We start from the raw sequence: 22,016 nt of genomic DNA on the forward strand, positions 1-22,016 counted from the left end.
TTTACCCACATGTTTTCTCAGCAGCCACCTCACCCCCAGCCCCAACTCAGAAGACTGTCTGGACCCAAGCAAGTGAAAACTTCCCTTGGTCCAAACAGACAGGCTTACCAAGTGAGCAGAGCTCCCAGCTGACACTTGTCAGTCCTCGGGACAACTCTTCAGCTACCCCATGGGGTCTTCACACACAGTAGGTGCCTCCTAACTACCGACTGACTCTGAGATTACATAAATGGAGGTCTATGGTGGCCCAGCCAATTCAAAATAATGGGTAATAAAAGGAAAACATTGACATTTGGTTTTGGAATACATTACATAATCCCTCTGCAATGAACCTCAGGTCTTGCTTCAGCAAATATTAATGGTGTCAGAGCAGCCTGCGGAGTGACTGGAGGAGGCCACCATGCAGTTGAAAACTTGCCTCAGGGAAAGCCACATGTGGATCATATGGAGTTGTTGACTGTAGTTTCCATTCAAATGTTCCCTCAAGTCTCCTCGCATGCCTTCTAGACTTGCCTTACCACAGCACTGGCGCCTCCAGAAACAAAAACCGTGATGCAGACTGTTACTCCTCAGCACCCATCGTCCCCAGCACCCCCTACACACACTTACACACACACATACTCACACATATACACACACTCACACGTTCTCTCTCTCTCTCTCATGCACACACAGAAAAATTCTGATTTCCCCCACCCTTTAAAGGTGTGGTCGGTGATGCGAATACCAGAGACAATAGGACAGAACTGCTGAAAGCCAGGCTTCACCAACCCTTAAAAGTCTGAGCTTCCTTTCCTGGTCAGCCTATTGCTGTCTCAGAACCAAGTCACACAAATAGTAAAACCTCCTCCCTCTTCTTCACAGGACCCTGGCCTCATTTCTGTCTCACTCGATGGAGAAGTGACTACTAACAAAGCAGAATTCCTTACATCGCAACTCTTTCCAACAGCTCCAAGGCTCCTCCAGTATGCCCAGGACAGCCGCGCAGAGCCTGGATGGGAACATTCCTCTCTTTCCCAAAAGACTGGAAACACTTGACCACAGATCCCGCAGGAGGGCCACCATCCAGCACCAGAACTTCCGCCCAACTGGTGCCCAGCCTCACAGCAGAAAGCTGCAGACCTTTTGAGGCAGTGGCAGAGGGTAATGACTGGAAGCCAAATGATTGAATCCTTAATAACTATGAACCCTCGGGGAACCATTTAACCCTTGGTGAGCCCCAATTTCCTGCTCTATCAAATGGGGCTATTAGGACTTCCCTTCTGGGGTTGATGTGGGATGGGGTAACAATGCGTAGGATATATAGTAAGGCAGTAACGACTCTTGGAATGCATCCTATGTGGCAAGTAATTAATGTGCTTTCTTTTACTCCTTACATCCACCCTATAAGGGAGGTACTGTGGGTTGTCTCCACTTCATAGAGGCTAAATGATTTGCCCAAACTCTCCCAACCAGTCAGTGGAGAAGTAGGAATCTGAGCCCAAAGTGACTATGTCACACACCCAAGCACTCTCCTGGTGATATAGCACATGTCTGTAGGAAGAGAGATCCAAGCACTGAGGAAGCTTCCAATGAGAAGAAGCCCCCAGTCACCCCATTTCACCAGATCTGCAATGGCTACTGAACCGTCTCCACCCGACAACCCCTCCCCACAGGCTCCCACAGGAGCCCACCCTGAGGCAGAAAAAGGCTCTGAGCACATCAGAACCCTCCCTACTCTGCTCTCCTCTCATCCCAACCAGCTCGCTCCCATCTAGTGAGGAACTACGTGAACCCCAGTTCCAACAGGAGAAAAAAGTTCCCAGCCATGAGTCATAATCATAATAGTAACTGGTTTTTCTCTAGTCCTTACCACGTGCCAGGCAAGCATTCTCATATAATGCTCACAACATCCACGAGGTGGGTCCTGTGACTCCCCCAACGTTACAGATGAGGAAACTGGAGCTTAGAGACATGAAGAAATCTGCCCAAGCTCACTCAACTAGAAATGGCAGCACTTCTTCACCATTTTATTTCACGTACTCACAGAAGCCGAAGAGGACAAAGAAGGAGATAAAAACATATTTTAAGGGCCTTTTCCCCTCTTCCCTCTTCCTTTCCTTACCATGCCGGTTACAAAACATCTAAGTGGGAGAGAAGACAGCACCCAAGGGCTTGGCTGAGTTTTGGGGGTTATTTGTGGGATAAGCCCAGATACCTCAAAATTCTCCCAGTTTCTATTTGTTATTTAATAAAGAGAGAGAAAAATTCACTGCCCTTCCTGAGGCTTTAGCCTGGGGAAGGAAACATGATTTTATCATATTTTATATGGATGTTCACAAAAGTGATTTTTCAAGTCTATGGTGGGAAAAAAAATAGCTTTCATTGCATGAACTGGGGTTCAGGCAGCCCCCTCCCAAACCACTTGGAAGCCCTGGTGTCCCCCAGGTGGAATTCTATGAACCCAACTTTAGCCCCAGCAGCCCCTCTGGTGGGAACCAGAACATGCCTCCTGCCAGTAAGTAACAGAGAAATTCAATTACCTCGCCACTTGTGGCAGGAGGGCAAAGACTACACACATTCAAGGAGCTAAAAATGTCAGGAAGTTATTGGGCTGATGACTCTTGCTTGCCAACCCTCATAACTGAATGTGTAATGTCACAATGAACCAAAAAACACAGAAACAGACCAAAGAAGATAAGATAATCGAGAACAAAACAAGCCCAGACACATGGGTTTGCCATCAGTGCTGCACAGGAAATACTGTACTTCCAACAAGGGCACTTTCCCCCCACCCCTGGCCTTTCCTGGGCCTTGCTTGTGTATAATCTTTCTCATCCACCAACAGATTACAACAGATTAATTCACAGGTCCTTTCCAACAAAAAGTTTAAGTTCAGTCATTTAAAAAAATTAGTTTCCACTGATTTCCTATGTGTACATGTGGGTCCACTCGCCACGCCCCATGCCAGCTTTGAACTCGCACTCACACATGCTGGTCTCCTGCACACACCAAACCCTTCCGATCCCAGGCCCTCAGGTTACTGGCGTTATCACCACTCTTTCTTTCCCAATGGCAAGCCGGGAAAGATGATAGAACCTGTGCGTGTAGCCAAAAGACTGGCCTCAACTGGTTCAGAGAGGGAAAAAATTAAATTGAATTGTGTCTTTTTTTCATCTTGCCTTTAGCCAAAGACCTGAGAGCATTCGATATACAGGCAGCAGGTATGAAAAGAAAGAAAGAAAGAAAGAATAAGAAGAGAAGAGAAGAGAAGAGAAGAGAAGAGAAGAGAAGAGAAGAAAGAAGAAGAGAGAGAGAGAGCGATATAGAGAAAGAAAAGGAAGGAAGAATTAGTATGACTGAAGGAAGGAATTCTTACACTACATCTACCCCACACCCCTCACCCAAACAACTAAAAAAGAGGTATGAAGTAGGAAAAAAAAAAAACCACTGAAAAGGCTTGGCTGCACTGGGGCCCTGACACGCTCTCATCTAAAGCTTGGCTCTCGGCCAAGTTCATCTGTTAATGGACAGCCACAACCAAGGGCCTGCACCTCCCCCACCTCCCTGACTCTTCTCTGTTCTCCTACCTCTTTCGAGCTCCTAAAAACTAGACATCGATTATGTCTGTGCTTTTCCCTTTCTATTCAAGATAAACAAAGTGCTTCAAGTTCAGGGCACACCCTGGGACCCTTGACAAAACAATCTATCATTCTGTCTGCTAAACCAGTCTGGCTACACCACGGCGGGGAGAGCAACGCTCCCAATGTACAATTTTCCCTTTGTGCTCCTTCCCTCTTGCCACTAACCTCTTTTCTTTACCACCTTCTCTGGAGCAGATGGACTTGACCACTTTGCTAAGCCTCCCCGCCTTGTAACCTCAGAAATTAAAGAAAAGAACAGAGTTCCTCGCTGCCCCTCCTCCCGCGCAGGTTTCCCCCTCCCCCTCTGGGCCTCCACATGCCTTGGACACGTAACGGACGTGAATCCCGTTAGACACACGCGATTTTTTCGACCCTCTCACCACTGGACACTCACCCAGAAAGTAAATTAAATGCAGGGACTGCCCCCTCTTTTGCTCCCTGCAAGAATATTTTAAGTGAGTTTTGTTTTAAATCATATCCATTAATTTATCCTGACTTGCAATTAAATGCGAGTACACTTTTTACAACCGGCACGGAATGTATTAATTATTACTACAAATGGTCAAATGAGAGCACATTCCCTCCTAAAAATATTAATAAAATACATAATAAATAATATTAATGAAACAAAAATAGATTCATAAGCCTTGGCCAGGGCTTTTATTATTTCACTCAAGAGGAAATCCAGCCAGTGAAACTTGCTACACATACTTTGGCAGACCTCTGACCAGCCACTACCACTGAACTCTAACGAGCGTGTTTGTGGGGGGTCAGGGGTGGTGGTGCCCTGGTGTTGGGGGCTCAGTGCAGACATGACCTTGAGAAGCTGATTGATGGCCACAGTGCACCAGCAGAGCCCACAATGTCTCACACAGTTTTCCCATGTGGTCAGAAAAAGTTACCCAACAGGCTGCTTCCCCTTCCTAAAGCAGTCAGGGCTCTTATTTCAGTGCCCACCCCTTCCCTCAAAGGACAAACAAAAACCCCCAGAACTAGAGGGAAATGAGCCCAGTTGAATTAAGGGCTCAGGATTCCGGCCCCAGCAGCACCACTTACTGCACCAGTGCTGGAAGCCACCTTTCTTTCTTCTTGCCGTATCACCAGGCCCGGGCTAACCTGTCTCCACATCACAGAGGCCCTTGCTTCACCCCCAGCACTCCCTGCCCCCTCCCCCCCCTCCCAAATCCAACACACCCACCACACAATCGAATCTAATTAAGATCAGGAAGAAATTTGCATTTTCTTTTCACTGTACCCCCAGTAATCACAGAAGTTCTTCAAATTTTGAGAATTTTGTTCCTCTGCTAATTATTTCCCTCATTTTGCATTTCAAGGCACAAAGACAGTCTATCTCACTGGTGGTCTATTAATAGTTTGAAGTTTTGAGCATCAGAAGGTGGGGTGGGTTTTTTTTTTTTATCCTTTTAAAACTATTCTGTCATTTCCAGTTTTGAAAAAGGTTTTTGTTGTTGTTAGTAGTGGTGATGTTAACATTTCTTCCAAAAGACAGCTTAGCCGTGCCGTTCAGTGTATTATGATTTGGTCTCCCCCTTACAATAGTTATTCTCTGCCTGGTTTACTGATTTACAGAACGTTGGTATGTGAATGGCAAAAAAAGAAAGAGAGAGAGAGAGAAATTCCTTGGCATAAGTATATGTTTGCTGATCAAATTTCAGATCATGTGTTGTTCATTATTATGACTTTACTTGAAAAACAGTTTGCCACAGTGAGATGGGTTCACTTTATATGCTTTCTACCCCTCCACTCCCTTTAAATACTTTGAAAAAAAAAAAAAAGCAGTACAATTTTTTTAACGTACATTTAAAGCATGAACTGGTTTGGATTAAAACAATGTTTCAGTGTCCGTAAATTGCCTCAAAATACATTTTTAAAAGACATATGCAAAGACGCACATGATTTTGAAGGAGCAAATGAGATTGTCCAACCAACAAAATTTAATGTCGATTTAAGAAATTCTAATACTTTTCGTTTACTTCCTGCAGAATTATTTGTGTGCTTGACATTTATGCAGTTTCTCTATTACATAATAATCTACTCTGAGTACACTAGATTATGCCAATCTATTAGAATGAAATTTGTACTCCATATAAGCAGAAGTTCCCAGTTGGTTTTGACTTACCATTATGTTTCGATGTAAAGTGTTATTGTGGCTAAGTATAAAGCAAACCTATCTATGCTCATGGTTTTTAACTCTAATACTGTAATCTTTCTTGCTGCTTCTAGGGCTGTGTCAGTGTTTACATTCCTGGAAGTTAAATAAACCTACATGGCAAAACTCCTGGATAGACTGAATAATAAGGTTTGTGATGACTAAATTGTTTACCTTTTACCTTGTTAGGATCCCTTTCTTGTAAAGTTTGAGAAAGAGATGGAGAGAGAAGGAATGAAAGGGGGGGAGGATGATATGAGATAGAAAGAGAGAGATTTACGCACTGGCCTCCATATGTCACGAAGGCCTTCCTACCCACAACCAATGCGATTGAAGCAGCTTCCATAAGTTAGTTTTGCCTTTTTCGTTTTGTTTTGTTTTCTTACATACTGGGTCATCTGAACATCTCCTTCTCTACCACACTCCCCCCAATAAAAAAGTATGAACCTTTTTTTTGCCCGTTTTCAAATAGCAAATTATCCATTAGATTTCATCATATCTTAGTAAAGCAATTACATCAAGAAAATGATAGTGCGTGTGGAATCAATTATGCATGCAGTTGGCCGGAGACCAAAGGCTGTGAAGTCGGAGAGGGCAGAATCGCTCGACACACACAAATAAAAAGCCCCTGGATCTCACAGATGGACCCCATCAGTTCATCTTACTGCCTAAAAAGTTCATGCACTTAATAATTTATTTGTGTTCTGGATACTGTTTCCCAGCTGAATATTAACAACTTTGAACTGAAGCATGCTTTTAGCATGGTATGGATGGAAGTCACGGTAGGGCAGTGCTAGGGTCCCTCAGAGGTTAAAATTGTAGCTATGTTTCTTACACACTGTTCATTTTCCATCACAATTTATTTTCTTTCATTACACATTCCTTTTAATCAGAATATCAGTTTCAGTGTTCCGATTCTGCTTGTTAACCAGTGATAAACTCATAAACCAAAGATGAACATCAATAATACAGCACAGGCAGTTCAATAGCAAAGGCAAACACCAAAATCACAGGCTCTCAAAAATCAGAAACCATTAGTTAGCACCTTGTTTCCACAGCCAGGGCACTTGTACACCTGGAAGGAGGCACCCAGGAGCCCAGAGACCACGGTTTACTTTAGTGTCTAGGGAAAGACACAGAGAGAGCAACTTGAGATGAGAAGCTGAACAAGCCCACAGGAAAACTTACTTTAGCTAAAAGGTAAAGAAGCCATCCAAACCCAGGCCCAAGACATGTAGGTGCCAGTCATATATTTAAAGAAGAAATCCAACGCATTGTTAGAAAGGTCTGTAGTTTGTAGCCGTCTCTCTTCCAAAGGATTCTGATGTCTTAATACACTGGAACAGTCAAGCCTCCCTGACATCAAACTGCTAACAATAAAATTGCCCGACAACTTTCACGGGGGGACAGGGACAGGCAATACATATTTCTGTACATGTCTGGATGTGCCTCAATCACACACTGAAATTCATAGTCTTCCCCCCAAATGAGAAGGATTTCCAGCCAATACTTCCACAAACTGTACTTAACATTAAAAGAAAACGGATAAAACATATGTAATTACTCAAGGTTAGACTTCTAATTCCTCAATTCACTAAAGGAAACTTGGCAAGAAGATGCATCATTTTGCTCCTTTCTACTGGGGCATCCGAGGAGGAGAGCCACTGAGGCAGCTAATACACAAAACATGATCAAAAGTGATTAACAACAGCTTCATATGCAAATTGCATTAATGAAGGAGTGCAAAGTCATCATGTAAATTAAATATGTCAAATCTCTTGGTGAACTTTCAATCTTGAGAAGAAAAAACACTGCTTTAATTTTTTTACATCATCAATTTTGCAAGATTGAAAATCTAAGAATCTTGGTGCTATAAACAATTTTCACCTTTTTTTTCTCCTTCAGCAGGCTGACAGGCCAGCCTGATGTGCACCGAATGTACATGTTAATAGGCCAATCAAAAATGCAAAACAATTCGCAATTACTGGAAGGACCTAATGGTCATTAGAATTTACAACTAGGTAATGAACTGAAGTCTGCCCACACCATGCATATTCATAAAGCAATTTAGCCTTTGAAGATTAAAGAAGTGCTTAAAATTCAAATGAGCTTTAGCAAATTATCAGTAAGATTCATCCAAAAAGCAAAGGGTTTTTCTTCCTATGATTTCCTCATTTTTTTAATGCAAAATTGTTATATCTTCCAGACTGAGCTTAAACTAAACATTGAGCTTCTAGTGAAGCCGAAGGGGCTAAGAGACAAACAGAGGCAGCAAACATCGTTACGGACTTTGTTCATAAAACCAAGCCCTTAAGAGCCAAACCTATCTCTAAACATGGTAATTTATCAAAAACAGCCCAGAGTTGCTCATAGGCAATACTGCACAGTCCTCCAACAAAACAGATTAACACGAGTCCCACCACCCTCCCAAAAAGCCTTTTTCCCCTCAAGTTGAGTCTCCTGTGTAAACATCCACTGTGGTATAAAAACAGCTTTTTCATCGGCTGAGAGTGACATTCATTTTAGAAGTTTCTGCTTCCAAAGGGAAAAGAGCAAGAAAGAAGAGTATATGAGGCAGAGGGGCGAGATCTGGTTTACTCCTGAGGAGTGAAAATCCTGTCGTTGGATATTATCTTCCTGGGGGTTCCCCCATCCTGCCATGGCAGCATTTGATCCAAGAGCAGGTCATGCAGACATGAGCTGACATTCAGAAAGTCGCAGCGTCCACCCATCACCACCACCCCACCCACCCCAGTTATTAGAGAGTGTCGTGGGAATTCGGACTTTCATGTTTCCCGATTGCCAACTAGTCTGGAGAAGAATCTAACTCATCCTTTGACTGCTAACTCACACCTCATGACATCTAAGAAATACTAGTGATAGAATTCCCAGTGAAGGCCTCCTCTTCCCCCTCCCCAAACAGCGACCAGGTCAAAGCACCAAAGTTATGTAAATCCTATCTCTACTAGTATACAAGTCAGACTAAGAACAACAGCTTCGAAAGGACCACGTGCCCATGCCTACTGCTCTCCTGCTGGATCCGTGGGGCTCTCTGTTTTGGTGACTGCGCTCAAACCCCTACTTAACATATTCTACTAACTTCTCTCTGCCACCCTTCTCCCTGTGCACCCCATAGCCTCGGATGTTTTCCTAAAGTTGATCTTACCTGAAATGTAGGTGTATCAAGAAGTGGGAAAGAGAAGGAGAGAGAAGGGAGAAAACCTCAGGTACCCTCCCAGATTCTTCGACTCTCTTATCCATGGGCCCTGCTCAGAAACGTGCCACATTTTAACACATATTAGAAAGAATAGGATGCAGAGCTGCATGTAACCCACATCCACAACCATCTGTATGAGCCACAGGTCCACGGTCCTGACCAATTCCGTTTGACACTAATGTTACCCTACATGAGTAGAGTTCAATGAGGGTTGATATGGGATGTGACAGAGTAAATCAGAATTAGATTAAAAACAAAAGTTTAGAAACCGATGCCACACTGCGGAGCAAATGGGACTTGAAGGCCAAATTTCCCCTAACTGCCTTCAAGTCATTTTCCCTATTAGAGCGTTTGCCTGCCACCCCCCTGCTGGCAATGCCGCAGTCACATCAGAAAGTAGAGTGAAATGCATATAAGAAGGCTTGAGATATTACTCTTTAGATACAATACCTATATATTTAATATATAGCAATTAACTTCTGGTCAGGAGTCTGCAGGCAGCAAGCTGCCCCAAGCAGATAGGGGGGGAGGGGGCCCAGAGCTGGGACAAGCACAAAAGACAGGTCCAACAACAATGCCTGCTGTCAGCGGCTGAATTATTTTTATACAGGAATTTTTATCTCTATTGTACAAACAAGTACGTGTCTGTGCAGACTTGTTAAGCAATCCACTTGTATGTAGAATAAGATTTTTTTTTCTTTCTTGCTACCAGTCACACAGCTCCAAGATCAGAAGAAATACATAGTCTTTGAAGCTGCTCAAATGTTTTAGTTAAAAGGACAGCAGTTGTTTTCAAAGATCCAAGAGTATCTTTATCAGAATTAAATTTTTCCTTATTGATTTTTCCCCTTAACATAACAAAAACATAACATGAGAAGGTTACGATTTATTATTAAAATTTTTCTCAGCCTTTAAATCATTCTTCAGTAGCCAATGTTCACTTTTAAACGTAAAAGAATAATTTTTTTTTAATCTTAGGATGAGATGGAGCAGGAGAAAAAATCATGAGATTTGAAATTTAACATTGGTTAATGCATTGTTTTAACTGTGAACTCGAAGATTTGGGGGAGGGGGGCTAAAATGAGCAGTAAATGCTTCATTGTGAGCTGCCCTCTAAATGTAAATAAATCGTGAAATCATAGTTATCCCTTGAGTTGGTTAAAGGAAATGCTTCAGATTTTTTTTTCTGGCCCGAAGAGAAACTCCACGTTTAAAACATAAAAGATCAGATGTGGCATGTAGTGCATTGTGCTCCAGCTAAGGTAAGAACCCAAGCTACACCTTTATTTCCCTAAAAATTAACAGACATGATTTTTTTTTTTGCAGCTTTTTTTAATGCATAATTTCATATCAAGAAAATGAACAACTGATGAATAAATTTAAATGCCCTGATGCTTAGCAGAAGGCTTGTTTTTTAGAAAGTTCAAAAAGAAAACAGAAAAGGCAGGGAACACAACAGCACCTGTGTTCTTTTTGAAAGCACCTTTGCAGGTTTCACAATAATTCCATTCTTCATTTTAATGGGAGTTTTTAATCAGTGGACTCACCTCTATCTAAAACTAAGATCAAATTGTAGGTGTAATTGTTCATCGCCAGTGCTAACAAGAATGAAGATACAAACAGAAACTCATTGTGAGTGACCAAAGGTCCCCAGGTATCCCCTTCATCAACATGCCTGCTCCAGGTTCCCACTGGGAATTCCCTGGCGGCCCAATTCAATTCTGAATAACACGCTGCCAATCCTATCTGGAAAAGGGTATGCAAGGCGCCTTCTCGCCTCTTTTACAGTAAGTTTAAACCCGATCATCTCACCTTTAGTGGATATAATTTGTTGTTGAGCACTCTAAGAACTTGGTATTTTATCTGTCTAAAGAGATCAAAAAGGAAAAAGGGAGGGCAGAAGAGGGAGCGAGCCTAGTCCTGTGCACAGCACACTGGCTCAGAGCAGCAACCTGTTCAGGTAAACCTTCCAGCGGCATTGCATCAGATCCACTCAGATCAGTCTCTAGGGTGAACTCAGGGATGAAACACTCCGGTTCCCTGTCTGCAAACTTCTCATTCGCCAGTTCTTGGCAGCTTATTTTTCCAAGTGTTTTGTTTCAGGAAATGTGTGTATTTTTCTTTGTATGTTTTGTGGATTTACCACAACTGGTTCTGACAGCTGTTGATTCTGTTAAATGAACACATTATAAAAATCCTCTTTAAAACCTCAAGCACCAGCAGACTCAAAAATAATGGTAAAATATTTTAATGGAGTTCCAGTTGAGAGTTGGTTAAAAAAAAAAATACAAATAAAGGTACAGAAGTCCTTCAAGTCAGCACTAGATTTAAACTGAATGTCTGTGTGTTTAATGGAGTAAGAGGAGTGTTGCAAACTACCACAAATATTTACACTGTACTCCCTTTGTTCAAATCACATACTTTTAACAGGAAAAGCTGGAACTGTGGCTATTTAAAATTTTAAATATTCAAACGCCCGTAATTAACCATATGAAACAAATTATGTCACATTTCTCTATACCAGCACATGCAAAAAATTCTGGTGGTGGACTGGGAGGTGGCAGAGCTGGGGAGACAACTCCAAGAGGAGGAAAGGATGATGTTTTCATTTTGCTACAGATCAAAGGAGAACAAGAGTGGAAACTGTGGCACATCGAGCATTTTTACATCGCTGTCTTTCACACTGGGCTCTCTAAGTTTACACAATTCCCCAGACTAGCTGCATATTAAGCTGGCTGTGTACAGCTTTATTATGGTGCGGTGGTGGAAGAAGCATTAATATTCTAGCTCCGCATCTGACAGGGCATTTACATGCGCCCATCTGAGCGGCACCTGAGAGCTCCTCCAAGGTGCAGTGACTGTGTGCCTATTGTAAAGGCAAATGAAGCTCACCTATTCCCTGCTGGGGTCAGAAGTGACCTCACCAGCCCCCATGCTTCAAATCCTTCCCTTGCCAACCTAACTCAATGCCATCGCAGAATGACGAATGAGCTCAGAAATAGACCCCAAGTTACAAACCCTGCTAAGAACAGTGAAAGCCTTTGCTGAAATGTTTTAAAAATGCATAGGGAGTGCAGCTGGCCAGTAAAAAAGCAGGGAGACAAATTCCAGTGAACCCAACATGGACTACGTTACATTCAAAAACTGATTAGAAATACAGCCTGATGTTTACTGGCTTCAAATTGAGTTTGGCATCAAGCATACTGGCTTTAATAATGCTGGCATTTTTTTTATTATTATTTTAAATCTGCCTCTGGTCTCTAGGAGCACATGTGGAGAGCTAAAGTATTCTTATTCGTCAGGTTACATTTCCTGGAAATTAAGTTTGTGACAGAAAATGACTCTAGTAGCAATAATATGGTTCATGCTCAAATTAATTAGGTCATTGTTGTAAAAACTACACGGCAAATTACAAAGGTAAATTTACTGATATTGGCCAAAGCTCTATGCCCCAGAAGTAAAGGGGGGAAGCAGCTAAAGAATGCTTATTTATCTGGGTAGGAGGAAAAAACAGAGGAGGGAGGAATATGATGGCCAATTTTCTATTTGCATTACAAATAAAAATACAAGTCATTATCCATTAAATAATATAGTCTAAACATTATTTTATGAACTTTATTAATGTCCTCCAAATTGACACATAAAATAAAACCCTGCTTGATTTGGGACAATGTTAAAAAATGAGCACTAAGTTAAAAAAAAATTTTTTTTAATCCTTGTAATAACAACACTGCTGACACAACCACGACCCAAATGAAATCTGAACAAGCAGAAAGGTACTAAAGATCCTTGGTGATTAAATCTCTTGCTAAAAAAGTGGCAAAGTGCCAGGCTGGGTCCAGCTTGATGCTGAGTGCTTTTTATTGCACAAAGCTGGTACTACTGTACGCACACAGACTTGGGCTTGGGGTAAATTTTGTCAAATGATTTCTTTGTGCAATAAAGGGAGTGAACAGATCAACCAAAGTAGATTAAATTAACATCAAATGACACAATCTCAGTGCATCTCCCAAGCTGTGCTGCTTCGGTTAAATTTCAGATTTCCCCCTGAAGGAAAGCCAAACTTTCTTCCTTTCTCACTGACCAATGTGGGAAGCCACCATTCATCTATTCTCCTTTATTTGACACTTCTAAGAAATCATGAAATTCTGAAAAATGCTTCCCTACGATTTGCATGTTTGTTATATACTCCAGTTTAGTCCTCCCACATTAGCCAAACAACATTGATGTTGCTGTGTGAAACCGATGATTTTCCAGGACTCTAAAATGTGCCATTAATGTGCATCCAACTCGCCTCTTCCCTGAGCTTAAGGTTCGCTGTCCTGCCATCATTGCCTGCACATTTATACACCCAGTTGCATTTTCCAGCCCATGGGCAGTTCCACAATTAAATGCCACATTCACTAGAAGAAAGGTGTGCAAAACAGATTTCAGATCCTTTAAAGTAAAAAGCACAACTTGCAACACAACAAGCAATGGGGTGATTTAAGAAATTACAGCACTGTTTTTTTAAGCTTTCATAGAATAAACACAGAGAATGAGAAGGAAACTTTCTCCCTCTGCTCCTGTCCTTGAAGTGAATACATATTTGTGTTTCCAATAAAAGGCCATTTTTACATTAACTGTCTGTAACAGCAGGAGACAGAAAAACTAACACAATCACCACATCACACACAGGATGATCTTCATATCACGTGGCCCTATTCTCAAAACTATTATTTATAAAAGACAACTAGGAAAATGCACAATGCATCTTTTCTGTGTCACTGAAAGGGTAAAGTCTGAAGAACTTAGAATCTTTCGGATCTTCCACATTTTAGATTTTTTTTTTCTTTTTGGCTTTCTGAAGTAAATTTAGCAGCCATGTGGGCCACTGTGTTTAATTAAGCTTTCAAAAGTCCTCTGACAATGCCAACAATTGTAAGACACTTCTGCGGCTCAATCATGCAATCACTGTGACAGTTCTATTTACAATTTGTCTTAGAAAGAGTTTCTCTGACATTGCACTTTGACAAAACATCCAAGCTGCCAGTTCACAACCTTTCTCTGTCTTATTTACAAATACAGCTTGTATATAGGACTCCCAGTCTCATGAACATGAGTCTTTGGGTAGTGGCCTCACAAACATGGGCACCAAATGAAAATCCTAAGTATTTATTAGGAAACAATATTCTCTAGTCTCTGGGTTCTGAAGGTAAATAAAATGTTAATCGGTATATTGGGTTTTGTTGTTGTTGGTTAGCTGCCATGCTAAAAATTCACTTTAGCAGTCAGTAGTTTTTATTCAGAATCACACAAATAAAGAAAAATGAAAAATAGTAGTCATAATAGAATGCTATAATTTATAGTCTCATTTACAATTACCCCATAAAATATACAAATACATCCTCCAGTTCAGTCTGAGCTAGAAAAGAATTAGAATGGATCAAAGAGAAACGGCAAGTTGATTTTCTAAATTCTGAAAAGCATAAGTATGCTATACCTGATTTGCCATTAAGTAACATGCTAACGTATTTCTGTTTTGGATTAGTATATCTCCCTTCATTAGAGTATCTCTTACATATTATTATCTAGATATAGGGTGTAGTATCGAGGCAAATAATTTTTAAATACCCTGATATAATTGTCCATGATCATGATTTTAAGGAGAAAATGTTACATATTAATAGTAGTAGACTTCACAACATTTTATAGAACTTGTCATATTTTCTCCCATTCTCTCAAAAAGCTAACTTTATGATAGCCCTACCCTAATTTAAAGATGTCTATGTGCAATAGCCAAAACCTGAAATCTGATAATATGGGATAATATTTTTTGGCCTTTTGTATAAGAGAACAGCAGTTTTACATTCACTAATCTTCAATAAATATCCCACCCATCATAAATATGAGACTTGAAAACCAAACCAAATCTCCATTAAAAGCCTTGATTGCCAGTCAAAAACTGCTGATATCTGATGGTGGCTATTTGACACACAAATTGATGTACTGAGCCCCGCACAGTATAACCTGCTCATTTCCAGGTAAATTGATACTATTTCAATGGTCTCAATGGATTGCAGTCACACAATATTTTGACTATTTGAATAAAAAGAAAAAAGCAACCTGATCAACATATGTGTGGTAACACTCGTACAAGGGTAAAGTGATGGAGCACACACTCATCTATTCACCAGATAAAAATCGTCCATTTTCATTAATACTCAGCATTGAGAGGCCTACATACAGTTAAAATGCATACATTTTACTGAAAATTTAAAGAACTCTCCCTCATTCTCCTATTTGAAAGCCCCGAAATCTAAGCTTTATCTATCTCAGAAAGATCTGTCACTGTTTTATTCCTGCTTCTTGCCTATAAAATGGCACAGAGCACACAGTGAGCTCAAATCCAACTTACATCACTTTAATAAAGACTTTCCTACACACCGCACTTAAATGTCTACCTTTTATGTGGTTGCCAAACACATTCTTCTGGAGATTCATCAATATATCTCTTTCCTAATACAGAGCATTGCTTCTCCTTTCTTTTTGTGACACGATTAAATATCCACTGAATGATTACTCTTATTGTTTCTGTCCTCACCATAGAAAAAGCAGACTTGGAATTGTGAAGACATGCTTGAGAGAAATGGGCTGGGATACACAGCCGTCTTCCAGAACTTTGCTTCAGAGACACCTCAGGGCCAGGGCATCTTAATTTATGTGCAATGGTAGAATGTTAATTTCACCATAGGAAACTCTTAATTCATTACTGTGAATTATGAGAAGTCGTGATGCTAGTTACTGACATCTCGCTTTGAGATGTGATCATGCTATTTATGTGCAGCCAATTCCAGGGTGGGAACAGGTGATTAAACACAATGAAAGGAATCAAGGCTTTGTAGTTATTCGTGCATGCAAGATTTACCTCACCTGGGTCGCAGCATTTGTGCACCCATTGAATATCTTGGATATCGTAGCTAGCTTTTCATCTCAGGGAAATTATTTATTTAGTATTACAAAATATATTTTAAAGTTGCCTTTAAAAAACAATAGCTTATGTTATCGTACTAGTTATTAAAAAAAAAAAAAACAGTAATAATAGAGCCTTTATGACAGCCAGAGAGTTAAGGAAAATATCTTTTCTTTCCCTACAGATTCACAACTGTAACAGTAAAAGGCCTTTACTATAGGGCCTCCCCCACACCCCAAGCTTTTAGATTCCTCCTCTAAGTACAGAAGCATAGAATTTTCGAGCTGGTTAATCTGAGACTGAATAACCTATCTAGGACCTCAGTAAGAAGTGTGGCTTTAATTCTTGCTTGACAGACACTGTGTTTTGTCTTTTAAACGAGCAGCTCGATATGTAAATACGATGTTACATCACGCAAGTGTTACTCCATATTTGGTGATTTAGAAAGGCTTTGGATCTCTGAAGATGACAAATCCCCTTCCGTTTGCTCCTGCTTCATTAATCATGCCTTACACTTCTGTTCATTTTCCTTCCAGCCACAAGACAGTACATGGAAATGGCCATTCCCATATCCTACTGGGGAGGGCTGGGCAGGGGGAGATAAAATCTTAACTTACTTGTCACATAAGCTAAATGTGGTGGATTCAAGCAAAATATTTTGTAAATTAAATGCAGCTTCCCTGGGAGCAAATTTCTCACTTCACTAAAGGAGAAGTATCTGAGTGTTTTTGCAAGAAGTATCTGAGTGTTTTTTAAAAAAGAAAATGCCGCGTTTGATTTTAATGATCAAATTCCAGAGGGGGAGAGGAGAAATAATACGACATTTAATCCCCTCTGGACCACTGACCTACTGCAGTTCAACTTTGTGGTCAAACTAGGTCGGAGAGGCAAGTTCCAGTGAATCAATTGATTATATACACTTCCTTACCTAAAACTGAACAAATCTTCGACTTCAGGGGTGGGGGTAGAGAAAAATAGAGGAAAGGGATCTACTAACAGACAAGCCATTTTTGTCACCACAGAATCTGCAATCACTTTGTCTTATGTGTTAAATCACTTTTGTTTCATTTTTAAAAAATGTTTTAATGGCTACTATATAGTGATGCTGTTTATCACTTAAAATAAGAATTTAAGTCCCTCTGTTAGCCATTAATTTCCTTTCCTTAGAGCTGCTGAGAAACCCACACACCTACCTACCTCTCTGCTTAAAATTAACCGAAGGAAGGAAAGCTGTTGAATATATTTTATGTACTTTTCCAAGAGAATTTTTACATTGTATTATAGCAGAAACAATGGAAGTCTGGACTGGACATTTGTAAGGGTGACATGTGGTTGTGTAAACCACAAACAAAATCAAGATACATCTGTCAAAACCACATCAGAGACAAGAGAGAGCACAGAGAAGCATTTATCATTTAGCTGAGGAGGCAGGCTGCAGGGAGCAGCCGTTCCTGTCAAACCAACCTTTTGAAATTTCCAACATGCCCTTAAACTTTTCGAGTAAGCATGTCTGTGCGCTTCAGCAACTGCCCTCTCTACTCTGGCCGGACCAGTCGAAAATGGCATCTTAAAGTCAAGGTCATGGTGTCATCCCACCACGGGGCTGTGTTTAATTACAGCCCCATACAGGCTGACAGCCAATATGGATCCGAGGCTAGCCCTGAAGCTCAGTTAACTCTTTCCACTTCTTCCAAAACAGCCTGCCAGTCCAGCCCACTTCCAGGAAGCCTTGAGAATAACTGCCCCCTGACCCCAGGGAGGCCTGACTCAAACAGGTCATTGGCTGAACTACAAATGCCTATATGGCCACTTTGCCTCTGACTTGTCTCCAAGGCTAGAAATGGACATTGGAAACTGGGCTGGATGTATTAACATTCAACACTTAAAAATAAGAAGGGGAGAAAAAAGGAAAGAAATTCAGAATCAGCAAATCCAGAAAGAGGGTATCAGGTGCGTGTACCTATTCCACCTACATCTGACTCAGTGAAGTGAAAAATATTTGTGTGTGTGTGTGTGTGTGTGTGTGTGTGTGTGTGTGTTCGTTCTGGACATAGGTATTAGGAACGATTGTTTTAACATTACAAGCTGTCATGGACAGTCACATGGAGAAACACAGAAAGCACTTCACTCCTTAGTGCTTGGCTACGGCACCTCTGAAAATGAAAAGAAAACATGCAAAAAGCTTTCTCCTTGCTTCTCATTTACCTGCTATGTGTTCCTGTTTGGGGCAAATTCCTCTAGATGACGTTGATAAACAATCGTCATCCTCTGGCGTGACCTGGATGCCAACCTCCACGGGATTGGATGCTTTTTTCATCTCGATTGGTGAAGGGGAAGGTGGCTTATCCACAGCTTTTTCTAAGCAGAGGCTGCCATTGCATTGTTTCCGTTTGTGCTCGATAAAAATAAGAATGTCCCCCAATGGGAAGTTCATCTGGCACTGCCCACACGTGAGGAGGTCATGGTCCCCTTCTGGAGCTCCCAAAGGGCCGTGGTCTGGTTCATCATCTGTAAGAATGGCTTCAAGAGGTTCGGCTGTGATTGGAGAAACAAAAGCATAATTATTAGAGTGCCAAAAAGGAGAGAAAAAGGGAGAAATACATTCTCAACCCCATTCCATCCCACTACATTATGTAAAGTGTTTCTAGGCTCCTCCATATAATACCAGAAAACAAGAGCACCTAAAATGTAGAAGGCTGTGGAGATAATCAACAAAAAAGCAAATTTATCAATGAGGCAAATCATCATATATTTAAAGAAAACTGTCTGACTTGCATAATTCCAGACACATATACACACACTACATATGTTTCTGGTTTGTGAGTTTGGAAAGAATGTGACTGTTAAATAAATAGTCAATGCAGGGGGCATAAAGAAAACTTAAATAATAACTACCTGCCCCCCCCCCCAAAATAGATGAAAACATGAATTGAAACCAAGTTTCTTTTTTACTATAGAATAAGTACCAAAGAATAAAAGGAAGGGTGAATAAACCCACACATCCTTTGTGTGTGAATGTATGTACTCCTAAGTATACAGTGACATGGCTTCATAAATTAGAAAGCTACTACATCACATAGAAAAGGTGCCACATTTACACCGCCATAATAAGAAAACGACTGCATTCACCTGTGAAACAGATCTAAATAATAATCATAAGGCAGCATAATTCACACTGCCAAAAACCTTTCTGATCTCCCTTTCAGCAGTGCCACAAAATCAAAGAAATATCAAATTCACTGGCAATTCTTCTCAGACACATTAGCTAAATGGGATACTTTTGAGTACTTAAGAAAATAAGCCAATTAGTCATTTTTTCATTCTGAAGAAAGAAAGCCTAAAATATTCCAAACATGTTTGCACTTGGTGGCCCCCATCATAAAAATCAGAATGGTCAAGCAAACGCCGCATTTCAGAACAAGGCAGAGAAGTCCTTTCTCTAGACTTGAAATACTTTGCCTTATGTTGTTAAAGTTGACTAATTTTCTGAATGAGCTCTAAAACACTTCATTATGGGACTATTTCTGCACATGTAATCACCAGCGGATGGTATAACAAGGTAGATATGTCTTGCATTCCTGTTTCCTTTTTTTTTTTTTAACTTTGCACCAAAATACTCCAGCATCCATTTGAACAACTTCTATCATTTTTTGACCTTCCAAAGAGGAAAAGAGATTTGGTAAAACTCTGCTCTTGAAATCTTATGCTTATTCTATGAAAAAAAAAATCACAAAATACAAAACACATCTAGGATGCTACCAGTTAATAAAACTGAAGCAGAAAATGTACAAGTCTTAAACAGTTAATCAGTCTGACCTTCTTTAGCAAGCTGCCAATTTCACATTTAATGAACTTAAAGCCATAGAGAATCAAAAAATAGATTTTAATTTGAGTGTAGAATATTGGAACAGATTTTGATAAAGTGCAAAAATCCAGTGAACTCAGGTTAAATTTATTTCAACCCTACCCAGGCTGAATATTGAGGGGGAAGATCTGGAGTAACTCCCAGATGTGCTGGGTGAAATAATATTGAGAGAGCCCTGCCTAGCTGCACCTGTGCTCAAGTAGGACATGTCATAATTTCTAGCCTCTGGTACTCCTCCTAATTTAACATAAGGTCACCACAGGAATATGAAGGTTATATTCTTACTAATAAAGACAGCGAGGTATGCACTTAGGTTTCTTTGCCCAACATATTGACCAAAAGATAAATACAGAATTACACATGCATACTTTTCAAATAAAAGGAGACGAACAGAAGTGCTTGTGCTTTACGCCTCTATGTCATTTTTATCCTACATTTGTTTTCGTTTTGACCAGTCAGAAACTAAGTGGGGAAGTCATTCTCCAAGATCCCTGCTTTCTGATTTAATGATTTTAAGTACACGTTAACAAATGTGGTTTTTTGTTGCTGTTGTTGCTGCTGCTTAGCATTAACTATGAGTTCTGAGTTTCACTGACTGAAGAAAGACTCCGGAGAAATATTTTATTTTACTAAAGTTAGTAGTACATAGACCTATCTCAAAAAAATGTTTTTTAAAACTCCGTCGTTAAAATTCGTATTTTATTCCTGAGGCCTGACACATTTCTGAAAGTGGAAATATTATCAGGAGTAAATGAAATATTCTCCTAGGTATCAAATAGTTAAAGGTAGTATGGTATAAAACAGACTTGGTTAAAGTCTTCTAAATGTAGTGACTGAACTGATTTACAATCAAAACCAGGAAATGAAGTGGTAATTCAGAGGTTGCTGATTACACCTCCACATTTCACCTAATTAATTTTATAGGAGGCAAAGTTCTTGAAAATAACAAGATGATCAAATGTACAGATATAAAACCTGTAACCTCAACATTTTCTATGCTCTTAACGTAAATTATTGCTAATTAACAAGAATTATATCCTAATGTATGAAATACATTTAACATCAGGCTCCCTGCAAAACATTTGGCTGGTGATGTTCAGAGAAATACCAAAACGTGTTCTTATTATTGCTGCTATATTATTAAAAATCAGACGAAATGGGGCACAAAGAAAATATGAAAATACAATTCTCTTGGTGTAGTCTACTGATTTGCATTGACATCTTTTCTCAGTGGCAATCAACATTTCCTTTCTGGGCATCTGATAATTTCTCTGTATTTTAATGCAAATTCCTCTTTCCCTAAAAATATTCCTAACCTCAGCCATTTTACCCCCTCCTTCAACTCCATCCTCCTTCGCCCCCACAAATACCATCGTTTCTAAGCTCTGGCTACAAAGCGGGGAGTCCAGGACTGAAGTGGAAGGGAGTGGGCAAATAATCATAATAATTAGCGGCGCATTCTCTATAAGGGGAGAAAGAAATAGAAAATGCTTCTGCGTTCGAACAGCAAGACAGACTGAAATGTCTCAATGCCCCAGCGGCTGACTGAGATCTCTTTCCTCCCTTTGCAGTCGCAAAGGAATTAAAAAAAAAAAAAAAAAAAAACCCTTAGAAGAAATGTAGGGAAGGAGGAAGGGAAACGAGGGCTCCTGAGGGAGGGGGAGGGGGAAAGAGCTCTGTCTTCAAGTTTGCTTTCCAAGTCTTTCCCTTTGATTGTCTTAACAGGGTAGGGAAGCAAACCGAGGCTGAAATGCAGAGAGGAAAAGCAAAGAAACAAAAGCGAAGGCAGGGGCGACAGGAGCGGGGCAGGGGGCCCGGCGGGGGCGGGCTGTTTAGAAAGTGAAGTTGGGCGCGGGGACTGTGAGGCACAAAGCGAGCAGCGTGCTGGCTGTAGGTTCCGGCCGCGCTCGCCGCGAACACGTGCAGCAGCAGCCGCGGGGCCGTGGGGCCGGGGGCCGGGAGGTGGCCGGCGGCCAGGGGCCCCGACTGCGGTCTCCAAGTCCATCCAGCCCCGCCGCCGGGTAACGAGGTTCCCTGGGCCCGCCAATTGGGAGAAGTGGCTCACGAAGCTTAAAAATCTCTTCTGGTTAACATGGTGGAGTCTCGGTATCACCGCACACACCTCAAGCGCGGTTCCTGAAATTCATTCTGTGTCCACAGGCTCGCAGTTTACTGTGGAGAATCTCTGC

At 40.9% G+C, this 22,016-nt stretch overlaps 1 protein-coding gene across 6 annotated transcripts in view; it reads right to left on the bottom strand.

Annotated features, from left to right (window-relative positions):
- Nucleotides 1-22,016, bottom strand: part of BCL11A (BAF chromatin remodeling complex subunit BCL11A) — a 96,666-nt gene that overhangs the window by 70,669 nt on the left and 3,981 nt on the right. For all 6 annotated transcript variants that reach the window (XM_016129659.2, XM_016129660.2, XM_016129654.2 and 3 more), the window contains exon 2: nucleotides 18,168-18,497. In XM_016129659.2, the coding sequence (XP_015985145.1) occupies nucleotides 18,168-18,497 (330 nt within the window). The remainder of the gene's footprint in view (nucleotides 1-18,167; nucleotides 18,498-22,016) is intronic.

This window comes from Rousettus aegyptiacus, unplaced genomic scaffold (genome assembly GCF_014176215.1).
Source record: "Rousettus aegyptiacus isolate mRouAeg1 unplaced genomic scaffold, mRouAeg1.p scaffold_m13_p_7, whole genome shotgun sequence".
Taxonomy (NCBI): Eukaryota; Metazoa; Chordata; class Mammalia; order Chiroptera; family Pteropodidae; genus Rousettus; species Rousettus aegyptiacus.